The sequence below is a fragment of the Podarcis bocagei genome, assembly GCF_964188305.1.
Source record: "Podarcis bocagei genome assembly, chromosome: 2".
NCBI lineage: Eukaryota > Metazoa > Chordata > Lepidosauria > Squamata > Lacertidae > Podarcis > Podarcis bocagei.
The window spans coordinates 103,450,081-103,469,134 of NC_138126.1; the positions used below are offsets into that span (position 1 = coordinate 103,450,081).

Sequence of the window (19,054 nt, forward strand, 5' to 3'; positions counted from 1 at the left end):
CCTCATCTCTCAGTAGCTATTTTTTTCTGTATACCACACCCAACAAACAGCCTGCTATAAAGTGAATGATATAACCCTTTCTAAGTGTTTCTTTCAATAAGCTGCTTCCTTTATCATTTCCTGGTGCCTCTCTGTTGTAACATCATTAAGTCGATCAAGGATTTCCTCCCATAGTGTTCATGAGTGTGAACTTGAGAATTCACTATCACAGAGCTATTTTCTGTTGGTGGCATTTGCCACAACTTTTTACTGGCATCTTTCCAAAGACATTGCCCTCATAATTTGGTGCAACCCTCTCAGTATTTAGCATAAACCTATTTACCGCTGACAACTGCTATCTCTACATATAGTAGGGGGGAACCTTGTATGACATCATAAGGAAATAAAGCAATGATTAAATTTATTTCTAGGTTTCTTTGGATACTGTCCTGTGCCTGACTATCTCAGAAAGTCACGGTGGCCAAGAAGAGGAACGGCAGTACTCCCTAGAAGAGCTCCGAGAATTGATGAATAAGCTGATGCTGATGTCAGGCAAGGTAGAACAAGGTGCAGAAGTAGAGAAGTTTTCTGAGGTCAGTTTTCAGGCATAATTTCCTGTTTGTATTTTGAAACTCATATTGTCCTTTGAGGGATGTGTGGTGGGGGACAAGAGTAATGGGGTTCTTCTTCCAGTCATGCTGAATATCTGTGTCCTTTGAGAGATTGTAGAGATTTCAGTAAGTGTTTTCCCCCCTGAGATGTAAAATACAATTTGAAACTTCACAGAAGTTTGCATCACATTGAATTGTGATGATTTGTTGCTGATTAGGATGTTCCTTTGGGAATTGAATAGCTCCATCATTTGGCTCACTTGACCTTTCTAAATTTCAGTGTTCCTGATAAATTTTAAAACAATTAAAATTTTACACCCTGAATGCCCTTGGACCAGAGCTTGTTGACTGTTTGCCTGTACAGAATGTTGAAGGGAGAAAGGTTGAAGAAGATTTCAGGGAGTAAATGTCTCTCCCCCCCCCCCATTATTTTAATACATATTGTGAACCCCTTTGAGCTCTATAAATGAAAAGTGGTGTGTCAGTTTTTAAATCAATAAATGTTAGGAGAACCAGTTTTTGATACCGCCTTCATGTATTTTGGTTAACCAGCTTAAAAGTTCAATTTGGCCATAGTTTCTGCTGGTGTAGCTCTGTCTCTAAGCAAATGGAGTTGGCCAACGCTAGTTTAGGCATTCTAGTAGTAAGGGTGGCAATGGGTAATGCATATTTCACATTCATTGGTGTTGTGATACTTAGATTCATTGTTCTGTCTTCTGCTGTGTTTCTTCTGCACCCAGGTATTTTCTAGTGTCCAGAGGCTTGCACTGTCTTTCATCGACCTTCATTCTGCTGGAAACATGCTTTTCCGCTGTTGGGTCGCTAGTGTATATTGCTCACCCAACCATGAATTCTGCCTTAGGATGAATTTCAATTTAAATTCTAGTTCTGTCCTTACTGGAAATGGAGATGTCACAGATGTTCTGCCACTCATTTGCCGAAAGATGGAGAGTTTCCTGGAAAAGTGGAACCAGTTTATGTCGGAGAAGCGAACCCAGTACTATTATTTGAATTACTATACAGCAGAACAGTTTGTATACTTGTGCAAGGAGCTTGGCTCAAAGTGCCCCAGTGAGGCTGCCTTAACGATGCTGTCATTTATAAAGCACAACTGCAGCAAGCAAGATATCCAGGAGGTCTCCAGCCAAGTAGCGTCTAAAAAAGCAAAGAGGAATTTTGCCGATTTATTTGGGCCAGTGGCAAGAGGGAAAGAGTTGGCTGTACAACTGGAGTACATCTGGGAGTCGTACATGGGAAGTATGGGCTCATTCCTTCCAGGCTGCCTGGACATTGAAACCCTTGGCATTTACTTGGCCACCCTGGCAGATCTGGAGAAGAAGAGTGTTATGCGAAAATTGCCACAAGGTCTTCATGCTGGCAGGCCTAACCTCATTCTCTGTCCTCGCTCTGAGGTGTTGGCTTCGGGACTGGCCATCTACATGAACAGTCCAGGGGAGATGCTACCCTCTTATGATGAAGTGCTGCTCTGCACACCACAAACCAGCTATGAACAAGTGGCACTGTTTTTGAGGCGGTGCCTCACTTCAGGCTATAAGGGGGAAAAGATTTACACCTTGCTGTTTGCAGATGAGTTGAGTTACGATGTTGGCTACAGGTCTGAGGAACTTTTCCAGAGTCTTCACTTAAAGCATCAGGATGATTATAGGCTAGTAATTCTCTGCAACTGTGAGAGAGAGCACTGCTATGTCCCTTCTGTCTTCAGCCAGTTCAAAGTTCACATGATCCCTCAGCAGCCCCTGAAGGACATTCAGGGCTACCTTGGGAATCATTACAAAGCAACACAAAGTTCATCGGCTTCTGTCTTCAAGGACCAAATGTGTGTTGGGATTGTAGCTTCTGAAAGAGCTGGAGCAGGTGAGTGAACTAAGTACATCTAGTTTTCCATCTATGTTTCAGAATGCGTAGACTAAAACTTGAGGGTATAAAACATGGTCTGTTGTTTTTCCTTCTGTGATGCTCTTTCAGCTTGTGACTGGAAAGATCAGCACAGGAATAATGAGGGGCAAGGGGCACATTAAACAGCAGGCTCAGTGCCTGTCTAAAAGAGTAGTTATACTTGAACAGTATTTCAGCCTGCTGTTTAGTGTTTTTGTCCCAAGCTTAGACATAAATGTTGGAAGGAATAGTACCTCTTTTTACAGAGATGATTCCAAGATGAAAACCAGAGGTGGTGGCAGGTGGTGGCAGCTGTGACTGGTACATTTTGGGATAAACAGTTAGTACAGCTCTAGCTGAAGACTATATCCAAGTGTTTATTGGATCAGTTTCTCTCCCTCACCCAGATTCTTCCTACTTGTTGCTCAGCAGAAGCCCAGACCATTGAGTGCTCTCAGTTTCAAACCAATCCATCGTGTGCCTGCTGTGCCCATTAATAACTCAGATATGTTTTTATTATTAACAATAGGAAAATCTCTCTATGTAAAGAGGCTGCAAGAGAAAATGGAAGCAAAACTACATCACTCTGAAGTGCCATTAAAAACTATTAGGTTGATAGACCCCCACGTGGATGAAGGGAAAGTGCTGAAGTCTCTTCTCCCATTCCTGCACCATAAGTACCAGAAACAGCCTATGATATTTCATTTTGATATCACTTCTTCAGTGAGTATACCATGGTTTTGGCAGAACTTTGTCTCCTTACCCTACCCCTCACTTAATAAAGTTGGTTGTTATTGGTTGGTTGGGGTTTTTTTTTAAACTAAGCAACTCAATGAGGAGGAAAATTTCATTTTTCTTTTTAAAATTACGTACTACATTCCTGTATTTTCCTAGGTTCATTCTGGAATTCCAGAATTTCTGTTCAAGCTCTTAGTTTTACAGTACCTGGCAGATATACATGGGAAACTCTGGCTGCGGAAACAGTGTCATTTGTATGTCGTAGAAATTCTTCAAACATCTTCATCACCAAGAAAACAAACTAGATCTGTAAGTACCTATGGGTATTTAACTACTGTGTCCTTAATTGCTAGTTGTTGTTTAGTCGTTTAGTCGTGTCCGACTCTTTGTGACCCCATGGACCAGAGCACGCCAGGCACGCCTGTCTTCCATTGCCTCCCGCAGTTTGGTCAAACTCATGCTGGTAGCTTCAAGAACACTGTCCAACCATCTTGTCCTCTTGTCGTCCCTTTCTCCTTATGCCCTCCATCTTTCCCAACATCAGGGTCTTTTCCAGGGAGTCTTTTCTTCTCATGAGGTGGCCAAAGTATTGGAGCCTCAGCTTCACGATCTGTCCTTCCAGTGAGCACTCAGGGCTGATTTCCTTCAGAATGGATACGTTTGATCTTCTTGCAGTCCATGGACTCTCAAGAGTCTCCTCCAACACGATAATTCAAAAGCATCAATTCTTTGGCGATCAGCCTTCTTTATGGTCCAGCTCTCACTTCCATACATCACTACTAGGAAAACCATGGCTTTAACTATACGGACCTTTGTTGGCAAGGTGATGTCTCTGCTTTTTAAGATGCTGTCTAGGTTTGTCATTGCTTTTCTCCCAAGAAACAGGTGTCTTTTCATTTCGTGGCTGCTGTCACCATTTGCAGTGATCATGGAGCCCAAGAAAGTAAAATCTCTGCCTCCATTTCTTCCCCTTCTGTTTGCCAGGAGGTGATGGGCCCAGTGGCCATGATCTTTGTTTCTTTGATGTTGAGCTTCAGACCATATTTTGCGCTCTCCTCTTTCACCCTCATTAAAAGGTTATTTAATTCCTCCTCACTTTCTGCCATCAAGGTTGTGTCATCTGCATATCTGAGGTTGTTGATATTTTTTCCGTCAATCTTAATTCCATTTTGGGATTCATCCAGTCCAGCCTTTCACATGATGAATTCTGCATATAAGTTAAATAAGCAGGGAGACAATATACATCCTTGTCGTACTCCTTTCCCAATTTTGAATCAATCAGTTGTTTCATACCCAGTTCTAACTGTAGCTTCTTGTCCCAAATAGAGATTTCTCAGGAGACAGATGAGGTGATCAGGCACTCCTATTTCTTTAAGAATTTGCCATAGTTTGCTGTGGTTGACACAGTCAAAGGCTTTTGCAGTGTCAATGAAGCAGAAGTAGATGTCTTTCTGGAACTCTCTAGCTTTCTCCATAATCCAGCGCATGTTTGGAATTTGGTCTCTGGTTCCTCTGCCCCTTCGAAATCCAGCTTGCACTTCTGGGAGTTCTCAATCCACATACTGCTTAAGCCTGCCTTGTAGAATTTTAAGCATAACCTTGCTAATGTGTGAAATGAGTGCAATTGTGCGGTAGTTGGAGCATTCTTTGGCATAGCCCAGTGGTTTTTCCTACTTTCTTCAGTTTAAGCTTGAATTTTGCTATAAGAAGCTGATGATCTGAGCCACAGTCAGCTTCAGGTCTTGTTTTTGCTGACTGTATAGAGCTTCTCTATCTTTGGCTGCAGAGAATATAATCAATCTGATTTCGATGCTGCCTATCTGGTGATGTCCATGTGTAGAGTCGTCTCTTGTGTTGTTGGAAAAGAGTGTTTGTGATGACCAGCTTGTTCTCTTGGCAGAACTCTATTAACCTTTGCCCAGCTTTGTTTTGAATTCCAAACTGGTGCTTGCCAGTTGTTCCTTTTATCTCTTGATTCCCTACTTTAGCATTCCAATCCCCTATAATGAAAAGAACATCCTTCTTTGGTGTCATTTCTATAAGGTGTTGTAAGTCTTCATAGAATTGGTCAATTTCAGTTTCTTCAGCCCCAGTAGTTGGTGCATAAACTTTGATTACTGTGATGTTAAAAGGTCTGCCTTGGATTCGTATCAAGATCATTCTATCATTTCTGAGATTGCATCTCAGTAAAGCTTTCACCACTCTTGTGTTGACTATGAGGGCCACTCCATTTCTTTTACGGGATTCTTGCCCACAGTAGTAGATTTGATGGTCATCCAAGCTGAATTCGCCCATTCCTGTCCATTTTATTTCACTGGTGCCCAGGATGTCAGTATTTATTCTTGCCATCTCATTTTTGATCACATCCAACTTACCAAGGTTCATGGTTCTTACATGGTACTTTGCTAGTACACCACTGAAAAACCCTATTGCAAAGCTCCCATTTTTAATGAGTTTAATGATTTCTAACATAATCATGTATTTATGGAATGTTGATATTAAAATTGTATGTGTGCTAAGATAACTGATATTTTTTTAATTATCCAGGAAAATAGAATGAATGAGAAGCAGTATTAACTCGTCAGTTTAAAAGTTTAAAAGCTGTGGAAAAGTTACCAAAACCAATAAATAAATAAATAAATAGTATGAGTGACCAAGATGTGTGATATTGGGATAACCTTTCCCTTCTTTCTCTCTCTCTCTCTCTCTCTTTTTTAAAAAGTATTTTCCAGGATTGAAGTACAACTTCATGGATGTGTTCCCCAAAGTAATCTGCAGATCTCCCAAGGAAGTCCTAGAAATGGACATGCAGAGGAATCTGTCCTATGATTGCTCAGACCCAGGTATAGATCAGGAAGTGTTCCGTAGTGAAGCCTTTCAGAGACCCTACCAGTACTTGAGAAGATCTAGCAGAGGAGATTGTCTTGACACATTCCAGTATGAAAAAGGCTCTGTTGAAGGGACACCAGCGGAGTGCCTGCAGATGCTCCTGATCCACTGTGGAGTGATAGATCCTTCATGGTCAGAACTGAGAAACTTTGCTTGGTTTTTGAACGTTCAACTGAGAAATTGTGAAACATCGGTGTTCTGTAATGCTGATTTTGTCAACGACACTTTACATGGCTTCAAAAATTTCGTGGTCACATTTATGATTTTAATGGCAAAGGATTTTGCTACACCATCTCTAAACATTTCTGATGAAAGCCCTGGGAATCAGTTTTTTGACATGGAAGGAGTCACAGAAGAAGATCTTGCTCCATTTCGTATTCGGAAGAAGTGGGAGTCAGAACCCCACCCATATATATTTTTCAATGCGGATTCTGTATCTATGACATTCATTGGCTTTCATCTCCAACCCAGTGCTAATGGTGGTATTGATGCCATCAATCCTTTGAATGGGAGTGTCATCAAGAGAAATGTAATGACAGCTCAGCTATACCAGGGATTGTGCCTTCAGAGAGTTCCATTCAACATTAATTTTGATGCACTGCCCAGACATGACAAAATTGAGAAACTTTGCATGGTTTTAGGAATACAGTGGCCAATTGATCCTGATGATACATATGAGCTCACAACAGACAATATGCTAAAGATCCTTGCCATTGAAATGCGATTCAGGTGTGGTATCCCTGTTGTCCTCATGGGAGAAACTGGCTGTGGGAAAACCAGGCTAATAAAATTCCTGTGCGAACTACGTAGGAGCGGTGCTGATGCCGATAACATGAAGCTTGTCAAGGTCCATGGAGGCACCACAGCGGATGCGATCTATGCCAAAGTCAGGGAAGCAGAAGACATTGCTATTGACAATAAACAACAATACCAGTTTGACACCATCCTGTTTTTTGATGAAGCCAACACCACTGAAGCTGTCAGCAGCATCAAGGAAGTCTTGTGTGATCGCACAGTTGAAGGACAGCCTTTGGTCCACAACTCAGGTTTGCAAATCATAGCTGCATGCAATCCTTATCGCAAGCATACAGGGGAAATGATTCAGCGCTTGGAATCGGCTGGCTTAGGCTACCGTGTCAAAGCACAGGAGACCAAGGAAAAGCTTGGCTCCATTCCTCTTAGGCAGCTGGTATACCGTGTCCATGCGCTCCCTCCTAGCATGATCCCTCTAGTGTGGGATTTCGGACAGTTGAACAACGTTACTGAAAAACTCTATATACAGCAGATTGTGCAAAGACTTACTAGGTCAATACCAATGTCTGACGTTGAGCTCCAGTTAATAACAGATGTGCTTTTTGAGTCTCAGACGTATATGAGGCAAAGGAATGATGAATGCAGCTTTATCAGCCTCAGGGATGTGGAACGCTGCGTGGAAGTCTTCAAGTGGTTCCACAGCCACAGTGAACTACTAATGAAACATCTGGAGAAGCATGTTGCAGAGAGGAAGGCAGCTAAAGGTTTTGTCCAGCGAGACCCAGTCATTTGGTCCTTGGTTCTTTCAGTGGGTGTTTGCTACCATGCTTCCCTGGAAAGGAAAAGGGAGTACCGCAGAGTCATCAGCACCATCCTTCCAGAGCCATATGATGATGAAAAGGGAATCCTCGAAGAAATTGGCTTAGTTCAGGATCTCTTCTTGAGTGACCTACCTCTGAGGGAAACAATCGCCAAGAACTTGGCACTGAAGGAAAATGTTTTTATGATGGTTATCTGCATTGAACTTAAAATCCCCTTGTTTCTCATTGGCAAGCCTGGCAGTTCCAAATCTCTTGCCAAAACGATTGTGGCTGATGCCATGCAAGGCCAAGCTGCATATACTGAGCTTTATAAAGAACTGAAGCAAATCCATTTGGTGTCCTTTCAGTGCAGCCCACACTCTACGCCTGAGGGAATCATCAACACTTTCAAGCATTGTGCTCGCTTCCAAGAAGGAAAGAACCTAAAGGAGTATGTCTCTGTGGTGGTATTAGATGAAATTGGCTTGGCTGAAGACTCCCCCAAAATGCCTCTGAAGACCCTTCACCCGCTCTTGGAAGATGGCTGTGTTGATGATGATCCACTCCCTCATAAAAAAGTTGGCTTCATTGGGATCTCTAACTGGGCGCTGGATCCAGCTAAGATGAATCGAGGCATCTTTGTATCCCGTGGAGAACCAAACAAGAAAGAACTCATAGAAAGCGCAAAGGGTATCTGCTCTTCAGAACGCTCCGTCCTGCACAAAGTTGACCGTTTATTTCCCATCTTTGCAAGTGCTTATGAGGAAATTTGCAAGACCCAAGGCAAGGAGTTCTTTGGGTTGCGTGATTATTACAGTCTCATAAAAATGGTGTTTGCTTTAACCAAAAAACTGAAAAGAGAGCCAGCTTCCCGTGAACTAGCAGAGATAGTTCTCCGTAATTTCAGTGGTAAAGAAGGTGTTGAGGCCTTGAACATTTTTATGTGTAGGTTCTCGGATAAAGGATATGTCATCCGTGAGGACATTGGTACAATTGATCTAGTTCAGCAGAACATTTACAGTGACTATGAGGATGGTGAATGCCGTTACCTGCTGGTGTTGACGGAAAATTATGCAGCCCTCCAGATCCTGCAGCAGGCTTTTTTCAAAGGTACACAGCAGCCAGAAATTATTTTTGGTTCCAGTTTTCCCAAAGACCAGGAATACACCCAGATCTGCAGAAACATCAACCGAGTGAAGATCTGTATGGAGACAGGGCAGATGGTCATTCTTCTCAACCTGCAAAATCTGTATGAAAGCCTCTATGATGCCCTCAATCAGTATTACGTTCAACTTGCTGGTCAAAAGTATGTTGACTTGGGTTTGGGGACCCATCGAGTGAAATGCAGAGTGCACCCTAAGTTCCGTTTGATTGTCATTGAGGAGAAAGAGGTGGTCTACAAACATTTCCCCATCCCGTTGATCAACAGGCTTGAAAAGCACTACCTAGACATCAATACTGTGTTGGACAGGAGGCAAAGAGACACTGTGGAAGAATTGAAGAAATGGGTGGGCAGCTTCACAACAGTTGAAACAGAAAAATACTTTATGGGCCAGCAGAAATATACCCCTTCTGATGTCTTCGTTGGCTACCATCCTGACACCTGTGCCTCAGTTGTCTTGCAGGTGACGGAGAAGCTGAAAATGGATGCTTCCCCTCAGGAACTGATGCAAAAAGTACAAGAAGAAGCCAAGTTGGTCCTGTTAAACTGTGCAACGCCCGATTCTGTAGTCCGCCTTGGTGATTCACGGCTGGGTTCCTTTCTGGCAGATGACTTGGCCAAGGTATACTTTCAGCAGCAACATCACACTTCGCTTGCAGAGTTCCTTCATGCTTGCCTTGAGACAGAGTCTAGGGGTCACACAACCTTTATTGAGGTGAGTTCTGAAATACTTCTTTGTTCTTTTTTTTAATACATTAGGAATTTTGCTCTCCTGAGATGGCATTAGAACTTTAATAATTCTAGACTACACATGGAAGCATATGGATCAGAAAATATATTTCTCTTCACCTTGGAGATCATTATTCTATATTGTCAGAAAATGTTAAGTCAAAAGTCTGGTCTAAGCTATATTTTACTGGTTGTACAAAGGTTTAAGATATTCCTCATGGGTAAAAGTGAAGCAGCCATTACCAGGCGTACCTTCATTAAATTGTCCATCAAGCAGTATTTACAGCAAGGTAAAATGTAGCTACTGGTCCAGTTCAGGTGTAATGGCGATATACGGTTTGTAAAGAGAATGTGCTACAGCAAGCCTTGGGCTTGTGTGTGAAGGAGTAGGGAAGAGAGAATGCAAATGTAAAGCATACTGTAGATGCCTCTCATAACAGCAAACCAAGTTGTATTGTTTTATTTGATCGTATTCAATATGAAACAGTGAATATCTTGCTATCCGCTTCGCCATGGGTGTTCCATGTGCCAGAAACATTTTGAAATTAAAAGTTCAAACAGCAGATACAGGTGGCAGGTGATACAATTAATTTTGCTTTTTTGGCAACTCAGATGCCAGCATTCTTGGTGTCTCATATGTGGCCAGAGATCTAGAGAATCTAAATAAGATCTGTTTTGCCCATGTTTGTTGGTGGAATGATTTCCTAGTGCTTCCTTTGGCAGTGGAAAGACTGTCCAAGAAATTAGCAACGTCTAGACTGCTTAAGTCAGGGTTAAGAGGAAGGCATCTAAATACTACTCAGCAGATTATACCTTTTCCTTCAAACAGCAGTTTCATTTCTTTTTTCCTCTCTGCCTCCCTTTTAATTTTATTTTCATTCCCATCAGATCTAATAGAATTTTGTTGTCAAATAGGTGTTGTAGTTGACAACCAAGTTTTGGGGATTTGTTCTGACAGAAATGTTGGGTTCTTGATTGCTGTCAACATCACTCAGATCCTAAGAGCAACTCAAGGGCCTCCTTAGTGTATGTGGTGCTGGTGGGGCTAACCTTAATTTTATTGGACATGAGACTACCATGCCATATTGCTTCATTTTGTTTCAAAAGGGTTTGCTGTGTGCAGTTGTGCAAAAATCTTAAAAGGCTTTGTACATCTCTGACAGAGAAATCTTGTATTTTTCTTTACGTTTCAGGTTACAACTTTCTCTAGACTCTTGACTGCGGCAGACACAGAGACTTTGAAGACAGAACTATGGGGCAATGTAGGCATTCCAAAAGTTCTTTTCTTGCAACAGTTTGACACAGAACATTCCTTTTTGAAAGAAATTCGGTGAGTGGCTTGCGTTTCTCAGTCCACTTGGTTTGTAGACCACATTGAAGATGACAGTAACAAAATTTTTGAGTGAAACAGATGGGTAGAGAATAAGCATGGGCTTGTGGTAGCATTTAAGGTTATGTTATAGATTCAGATTGCTGGGATAGATGGAAGTTGATATTTATTTATCTATCACCCACCCTTCACCCTAAGGTGCCGTGGTGTGTGACAATATTAAAAACAACATATAGTCATAAAAAGTGGGGCCTAAAAATATACAAGAGTTGGGTCTTCAGCATTGTCTGGAAGCTGTAGAATGAAGGTACCAGACACACATCTGTGGGGAGGGAGTTGATAGCTTAGGGGCAGCCACAGATAATGCCCTTTCCCAGGCTACCACCACCACCCAAACCTACCAAGAGGACCCCCTCTGCCAGTCTCAGCACCTGAGATGGTCTATAGTGAAGGAGGTGGTCTTTCAGATATTTGAAGTCTGGGTACCGTACTGTTGTGTGTGTTGATCCACTCTGTGCCTGAAATACAATACCCTTTTAACCATTCTTGTGACATCTGTTGTTTTCTCCCAGGAATTCTCTTTCTGTTGCGCCTGGAACTAAAATACTGATTATTCAGACTGACTTTGAAAATGGATCTCTCAGTGCCCAGATTGTTGCCTCAGCCAAGTATGTTGTATAGCATGTGTTGTATTTTCCAGCTTCTTTATTAGAGCAGCATTGAACTCATGGCTAACAGTTACCACAATCTTTTTCAAGGTCTACCCTTTTCAAGGTCTAGTAAAACACTTGAGGAAAGTGTGAGGGAAGACAAGCTTTTGTGTGAGGCTATATGAACATAGTGAACGTTTAAAGCTTGGTGTTAGGATGGGGTGGAGAAGTAAGCCTTGTAAGTGTTGCTATAATGAGATGTGATTAGGCAGTAGCGTCCTCTGTACTGCCGCTTGAAATTGCTGACAAGTGTTTCCTTTCCCTTACAGATACTCAGCTGTTAATGAAATTAACAAAATAGATCTGTGTGAAGCCTCAGTGTTTGTGCTCTTCATCACTAAGCTATCTCGCATTGAAGGAGGAAGTTCCTATGTGGGATTTCATGGAGGTAGGACTGCACGACTGGTGCAGTGGGATGTAGAATAAATATGAGGTTTTCAGTGAGTTTGGAGTGCTGTTGCAACTCTGAATAAATGCCTGATATCGGTGCAAATAGAGAAGAAAATAGGGCTATTTTGTGAAGTATCAAATTGAGGTCCAAATTGAATCTTGTGGTCAGGACACTTCTCTAATAAATGCAATATTTGCTGTCTTTTGCTTTCTTTTGAAAACAATACAAAGAGAGCAGACGGAGTTAAAAGATGCCCATACTGTGAATACCTTTTGATGAAGGATGGTATATAAGTCTAATAAATAAGAAATCAGTATTATTGAGCCTCTAGGTAGTTAGGCTCATCCCTATCTGTCCTGCACTGGATTTTTCTTTCTTTTTTTAGATCATCATCATTTTTTATTTGTATGCTGCCTTTGCACAGTTAAAAAAACAATTCTCAAGGCGGCTTACAGCGTAACAAGATTTACATAATTAAAAAAGTCATAAACAATAAATAAACCACATTAAAAAATACACAACCAAATGGGAAACAATTTCCACAGAAATCAAAATCTAAAACTAAGAATACAGCATGAATATCACAGTTTAAAATGACATAGGTAAAAAATAACAGCAATTTAAACAAAACAAAACAAAACGGAGCCCTCTCTGCCTAGCAGCAGCAGCAGCAGTCCTTTATAGAGCCCATCAGGCCCCATCCTGGGCCAGGTGGTGAGTGGCAGGACTGGGGCCCTCAGGTGCTGAGCCATGATAACTTCATGGCAGTAGTCACCGAAAGTATTTCTGTCTATTGCTAGGAATGTGGCAGTCTGTGCACATTGATGATCTAAGGAGATCCAAGGATATGGTTTCTGATGTAACTTCCCTGAGGAACATAACCCTCAGCCAGCTGTTTTATGAAGATACGGGGAAGTCTGCACAAAAACGTGAGTGTAAGAATTTCAATAAGTGATGTAGCATTAACTTCTGACAACTTGTAGTCATTCCCGGTGTCCTTAATTTTATCAGTAAGCAAATTTCAACCCATGCAATCTTCTGTATTATTTGCAGCTGTGATTATGGCAAAGGAAGAAGAACAAGATGAGGAGATGGATGTGGTATCAGCAGCACCCAAAACAGAAAGATTGGCTGTAAGTTTCAATGTATCTCACTTTAATTATTTTATTTGGCTACCTTTGAAAACAGAGAGTGCTTCCCCCCCCCTCCCCTTATTCATGCTGAGGACAAATCATAAAAATCCCAGAGGTATTATTGTACTTGTTCTCTGTTATGGTTTCCCCTCCATTCCCCCCCCCCAATGGTATGGGAGCCTGCATATCCCCAAATTTTCTCAGGTGTAGTGAGGAAACATCTAATAAGCATGGATTATGCTTCCTCATACCAGAGGTTGGGTTCCTTTCCCTGTTTTCCTGGGCTTCAGCCCTTCTCCCGTCTGCTCTGCTATCTTTGCATGTTTTCTGCCCCCACCTCCCAGCCTTCTTTGCCTTTTTTCTTGCTCCCCTTATTGTCCATTTCTGCTCTCTCACCTGTACATTGTTTCTGTGGCTTTCCTGAACAAACAGGCAGATCTGTAGTAAAAATGACCACCCATGTTAGAATGGTGAAAACCTAAGGGTTGGGAATTCTGGCTGCTGCTGCTGCCATGGAGTCTCCAAAAGCAAGTCTCTCCAGAACATGTGTTCCTCTGAGCACAGGGATCGCTCTGGCCTACCATTCCAATTGATCCCTAAGGAAAAGTCTTCCTCATCACAGAGGAACAGGTTGGCTACCTCCAAACTCTAGACACCCCTTCTAGACACTAAACAATTAGTTAGGGTTCATTTCAGCCAGCTTCCATCTCTGGGCTTCTACTGAGCCTCTCAAAGACAGTGGTGAATGGTATCGCCTCAAGGGCCTCTTCTCTCCCTAAGAACTAACAAACCTTGTGATCATCCTCTGAGGTCCTTCTTTGTGTGTCTCCTCCATGAGAGGTCTGGAGGGTGGCAACATGAGAGCAGGCCTTTTCTGCAGTGGCTCCCCATTTGTGGAATGCTCTCCCCAGGGAGGCTTGCCTGGCACCTTTGTTACATACAGTATATTTAGGTACTGGGCAAAAACATTCCTCTTCTCCTAGGCCTTTGGCTTATTAGCTAATTTATGGCCTTTTAAATTGTCTGTGTTTGGTTGGGGGCAGGTTATTGTTTTTGTTTGCTACTATGTTATGTGTTGTAAACAGCCCTGTGATCCTCGGATGAAGGGCAGTATAGACATTTAACGAATAAATAATCACAAAGTCTGCAGGCGTCCCTTGTTAGCACTGAGAGTAAGCCCAGCATTTTCCTGGTGGCCGTCATTTTGTTAGCCACACTATCATCTGTTTACCAGAACATTACAGGAGCTCCTTTTTAGTGTCTCCATGCTTCTGTACTCAATTCTTGCTCTCCCCTCTGCTCCTAGCACTAAGCCTATTATTGGACTGATAAAACATAGATCCCATGCTGGGTCTTGTCTTAAACACTCCAAAGAGATCAAGGACACCAATTATCGCAAGTGGAGTAGATCTCCAATGCAGGAAGTGGGTTCTTCTCACTTCTCCACCATAACAAAACAAGTACTTATTGGTTTTTGTTAATAGGACCTTGCTGTGCTATCCCTTTTCCTTGCTTTTATGACTGCTCTTTTCCAGGCAGATAAATATGCTGATTCCTGGCTGCAGGGGAGATCTTGTATCTTTGTCTCCTGTATTGGCCAGCAAGCAAGAGAGTCATTACAGGCAGAAAGCTCTTGTTTACATCAGTTCCCTTTTTCAGAGAAGAAATGTGCACCAGGTTAGTCTGTGTTGCTTCACAAAATTAATAGGCTCTCTTTCTCTACTCCTGGAAAGCCCAAAATCTTGGACACCACCGTTCTTCTGAGGAGCTGCGTGCAAAGTGCTGTGGGGATGCTAAGAGACCCAAATGAGAGTTCCAGCCGCAGCACTAGGAGGATTGAAATTCTCCTTAGCCTTCTTTCTGAGGAAAGTGGTTTGAAAGGTATGGATGACTAGAAGCAATTTGTTTTGTACAGTGGTACCTTTTGGTTATGGGCCCAGATGTGCCACAAGATGTGGCAATAAGGCAAAATCATATCAGTTAAAGCTTGTTATCTTGCCAAGATAACAGCTGTAGTTTACTGTCACCTAGTCTAGTTTCTAAACACCAGTGCAGCACATCTGCAACCTCTCCTACTTCATGCTGAGCATTCTGTAGATTCAGCATACTCGAAACTCTTCACTCATCCCCAGATGACGACTCGCAACAATTTTATATAGATAATACAGGGTGAGTCTTTTAAAAGAGGCCCCGTGGAACATGTGTACACTGTATCCATGGGGCCTCTTTTAAAGGACTCACCCTGTATATTTGTCATTTTATAGCTGACAGTCAAGCACTGCAGAAGATTGTGAAACCTTAACTGGTGTTGATGATAAAATCGGACTAAATTAGCTATCGGTCCAATAGAAATAGATACCTTTTGTTTTGTCTTCAACACTTGAAATCTAGCCTTAAGGAATACCAGTTAGCACACTTTCTGCTATTTTTCAGCTTCCTTCCTGAAGATAACAAAGAATCGCCTCTTAACCCTATTGAGAAAGCAAGAGGAGAACTCTTACATCATGAAAGAGTGGGTGCTTCGGGAGGCATCAAACCTCAATGCCCTCCAAGAAGCGGGAACTTTCAGGTATACACATTAGTTGAAACTAGTCATATTTCAGCAATCTAAAAATATAGGCCAGTATCTAAAGAGTACACCTCTCTTAAGATGGTTCCATGCACTCAGAGGAATTATAAATTTATTGTTCCAGCTGTGGCCCCACAAGCTACATTTGATACTTCTCCAGAGGGTCCCCTTGAGCTTTGGGAACTTTTCAGATGGGTTTAAGGGCCGCAGAATCAAGGTGGTGCTAAGAGTTTGATAAATATATTGCAGTGGTATGCAGAGCGAAATAATCTAGTAAAACAGCTGGTTGAAAGGAGAAATAAAACAAGGTTTATTAGTCATGACAAAGTCATTCTGAGTACAGGCTTTAAAGGTAAAGGGACCCCTGACCATTAGGTCCAGTCACAAACGACTCTGGGGTTACGCGCTCATCTCACTTTATTGGCCGAGGGAGCTGGCGTACAGCTTCCAGGTCATGTGGCCAGCATGACTAAGCTGCTTCTGGCAAACCAGAGCAGCACACGGAAACGCCGTTTACCTTCCCACTGGAGCGGTACCTATTTATCTACTTGCACTTTGACGTGGTTTCGAACTGCTAGGTAGGCAGGAGCTGGGACCAAGCAATGGGAGCTTACCCTGTCGCGTGGATTTGAACCGCCGACCTTCTGATCAGCAAGCCCTAGGCTCTGTGGTTTAACCCACAGCGCCACCCACATCCCCATGTACAGGCTTTGCATGTGGCCAAAAGTAGTGTCACTAGCACATGCTAACTCACACAGGGCTTATCCACACCTCCCTTTTCCTTACCTCTTTCCCCCGGGAAAACCTGCGGTTTAGCACTGAATTGGAACAAACAGCAATCAGGTTTTCCATGGATTCTTAAAGACAGTCTTAGGGTCACGTGCCTAAGAAAGCACAGGACAAGTGGAAATGAGGGCGAGCCCTGAATCTGTTTTGAGCAAATGTAATACAGAGAAAATACAGGAAGGAAATAAAAGTCTCAAATGAAGTAATCTATTTCACCAACAAGTGGTTACTAAGAAAGAATAAGCAGAGGAAGAATAAATTGTCATTTTGTCTATTTCCCTCACCATCACCACAATGGTTCAGGTAACTTACTGCAAAGCATTGTTGCTTTATTCCCAGGAGGTGGAGGATCTGAAAAGTCTCACATGTTTTTCATTTTTTGTTTTCTGCAGTCAACTGCAGTAGTACAGCTAGTTAAATATCCTGGCCCTTTTGAGTTCAGAGCATTTACATGTGTAGCTGGTGCAAGATGGGAACCAAAACTCTTAATAAAACTGGGTGTTGTTGTTTTCTGCAGTAATAGCTGTGTGGGCCAATAATGTTTGACTGTCTTTCAAAGTTTCTGCCTCTGCTTCAGGTGGTAACATTCCATATGTAAATAGTATAAACTTTGCTTCAAAACCATGGTTCACAGTTGGAAAGGTGCTTTCAAAAGAAGAAAGAAGTATATACGCAAGTCAAAAAAAGGATTGCTTTTTCTTTATAACATTCTCCCTTGAGATTTTCAGTCTGTCAGAATGCTCCTGAAAGAGTGTGTGATTGTGTCTGAACAATTTCTTCTTAATATTGGGTATTCTTTCTTTCTTTCTTTCTTTCTTTCTTTCTTTCTTTCTTTCTTTCTTTCTTTCTTTCTTTTGTTTTGTTTCCTTTACCTCTCTTGAAACTTGCAGGCACACCTTGTGGAAGCGGGTGCAGAGTGCAGTTATACCATTTCTGGCCTATATGGTGTCTGTCCTAGACAGAGACGGCAACTTGGACCTGCTGGTTAGACCAGAAACAGAAAGTTGTGTGAAAGATCTGTGGATGTTCATCTTCAATGATCTCAATCTTCTGAACATCCCTTACATTATGAGTGAGAAAAGGTAAGTGGCACAACCAAGGCAGCAATGGTTGCTGGTGAATTGATTTGTTGTTAAATGTAAATGGTGAATGTGATTTTGACTCCCATGTGAAGGAATATTTTGAAAGCTGTTTGTTCATTTTGGCAACCATGTATGCCAGTAGAAGGCCATGACAGTTTGGCTTCCCATTTCTCAGTAGGTTTGGCTTACAGCAGAACTCTTTAATACCTAGGTTATATCACGTACTTCTAGCCTAGACAGGAGAACCTTGCTGCAAATTTGAATACTGTCTCCTCCATTTCCAGGAGCTTCTCCCATTTTGTCTTCTTGTCTATCCTAGCAGAAGTCCTCCTTTTTTTCCTCCATCCTTGGCACAATTTAATCCTCTTTGCTCCTCAACTTGTTGGGGTTTTTTCGCTGTTCTACCCTGGGGTCTGAAAAAAGCAATAGTCTATCTTGAAATCTAGGCAGTAGATGATCTTCTCTCCCATGAGACTTGGGTGAGTGAGCTGGGTGGACCTGATCTTACCCAGCTGCTCCCATAGTACAGTACCAGGCTAGTCGGGGTGTGTGTGTAGGGGTTGTGAATTGCTATCCTGTGGGACCAAAGAGAGTTCTCCAGACCTGTAGTATCCTTTTATTCCATGTGTTAATTATAGTGTCTCTGAAATGCATCCATTACATTCATTCATCCATCCATCCATCCATCCTTATGGAATAAGTTATTGAGGCAGCCCTCATACTAATTGTATCCTGTAATCCATTCATTCTGCATTCATTGTTTCTTTTTCTATATAAACAGATTGCATTTTACATGCACCTTGATTAAAGGCTGGCCTTATGATCTATTTTTTGTGGGTTTTTAATAGTAATGATTAATAGATTAAAGAAAAGTAAAAGTAAGTTTCCCTGCTTGGTAATGCAATTCTACCAACTTTCTGATTGATTTTGCATGTTTCTTGCCCAGCTCCCAATCCAAGACAATTCTGGTGGAGAATTCCTTTCAGGTATTTACAGATGCTGGCAATGAACTACCCTTCAGCTGGAGGATAAAGGATTTTTTGGAAGACCTTTGGGTTCAAGCCCCATATGTCATTGGTGATGAAGGTGAGAGTGCAGGGATGACATTGAAACTGGTGTCACTCATAGGAACATTTAGATAAATATGTCAAATGGATCTGAAGGCAATAATGAGGCACCATCCCTTTCTGATGTTTGTTATGGGGTTCAAGCTGCTGTCCTCTGTGGTTCTATTTGCCAAAAAAACACCAAAACGGACATTTTGCCGTTTTTCTGAAATTCCCCCCGGGCTCTGTTTTCCCCATTGTTCGCAAATTCTCCCTTCGTAGAGAAGGTGATTGAGAGGGCAGTGGCACAACAATTGCAAGTGCTCTTGGATGAAACATGATCTCAGCCCATTTCAATCTGCATTCAGGCCTGATTATGTGACTTGATTTGGTCTTGGTCATCCTAATTTATGACCTTTATCAGAAGGAGGACAGGGGAGTGCAACCCTA

At 42.1% G+C, this 19,054-nt stretch overlaps 1 protein-coding gene across 4 annotated transcripts in view; it reads left to right on the top strand.

The window, feature by feature from the left end:
• The window catches only part of LOC308579837 (E3 ubiquitin-protein ligase RNF213-like), a 92,171-nt gene that overhangs the window by 46,142 nt on the left and 26,975 nt on the right, over window positions 1-19,054 (top strand). For all 4 annotated transcript variants that reach the window (XM_081180797.1, XM_081180795.1, XM_081180796.1 and 1 more), the window contains 14 exons: window positions 411-572; window positions 1,331-2,465; window positions 3,016-3,209; window positions 3,381-3,533; window positions 5,947-9,543; window positions 10,751-10,887; window positions 11,460-11,555; window positions 11,867-11,985; window positions 12,789-12,917; window positions 13,042-13,121; window positions 14,855-15,002; window positions 15,555-15,690; window positions 17,367-17,558; window positions 18,505-18,644. In XM_081180797.1, coding sequence (XP_081036923.1) covers window positions 411-572; window positions 1,331-2,465; window positions 3,016-3,209; window positions 3,381-3,533; window positions 5,947-9,543; window positions 10,751-10,887; window positions 11,460-11,555; window positions 11,867-11,985; window positions 12,789-12,917; window positions 13,042-13,121; window positions 14,855-15,002; window positions 15,555-15,690; window positions 17,367-17,558; window positions 18,505-18,644 — 6,418 coding nt within the window. The remainder of the gene's footprint in view (window positions 1-410; window positions 573-1,330; window positions 2,466-3,015; window positions 3,210-3,380; window positions 3,534-5,946; window positions 9,544-10,750; window positions 10,888-11,459; window positions 11,556-11,866; window positions 11,986-12,788; window positions 12,918-13,041; window positions 13,122-14,854; window positions 15,003-15,554; window positions 15,691-17,366; window positions 17,559-18,504; window positions 18,645-19,054) is intronic.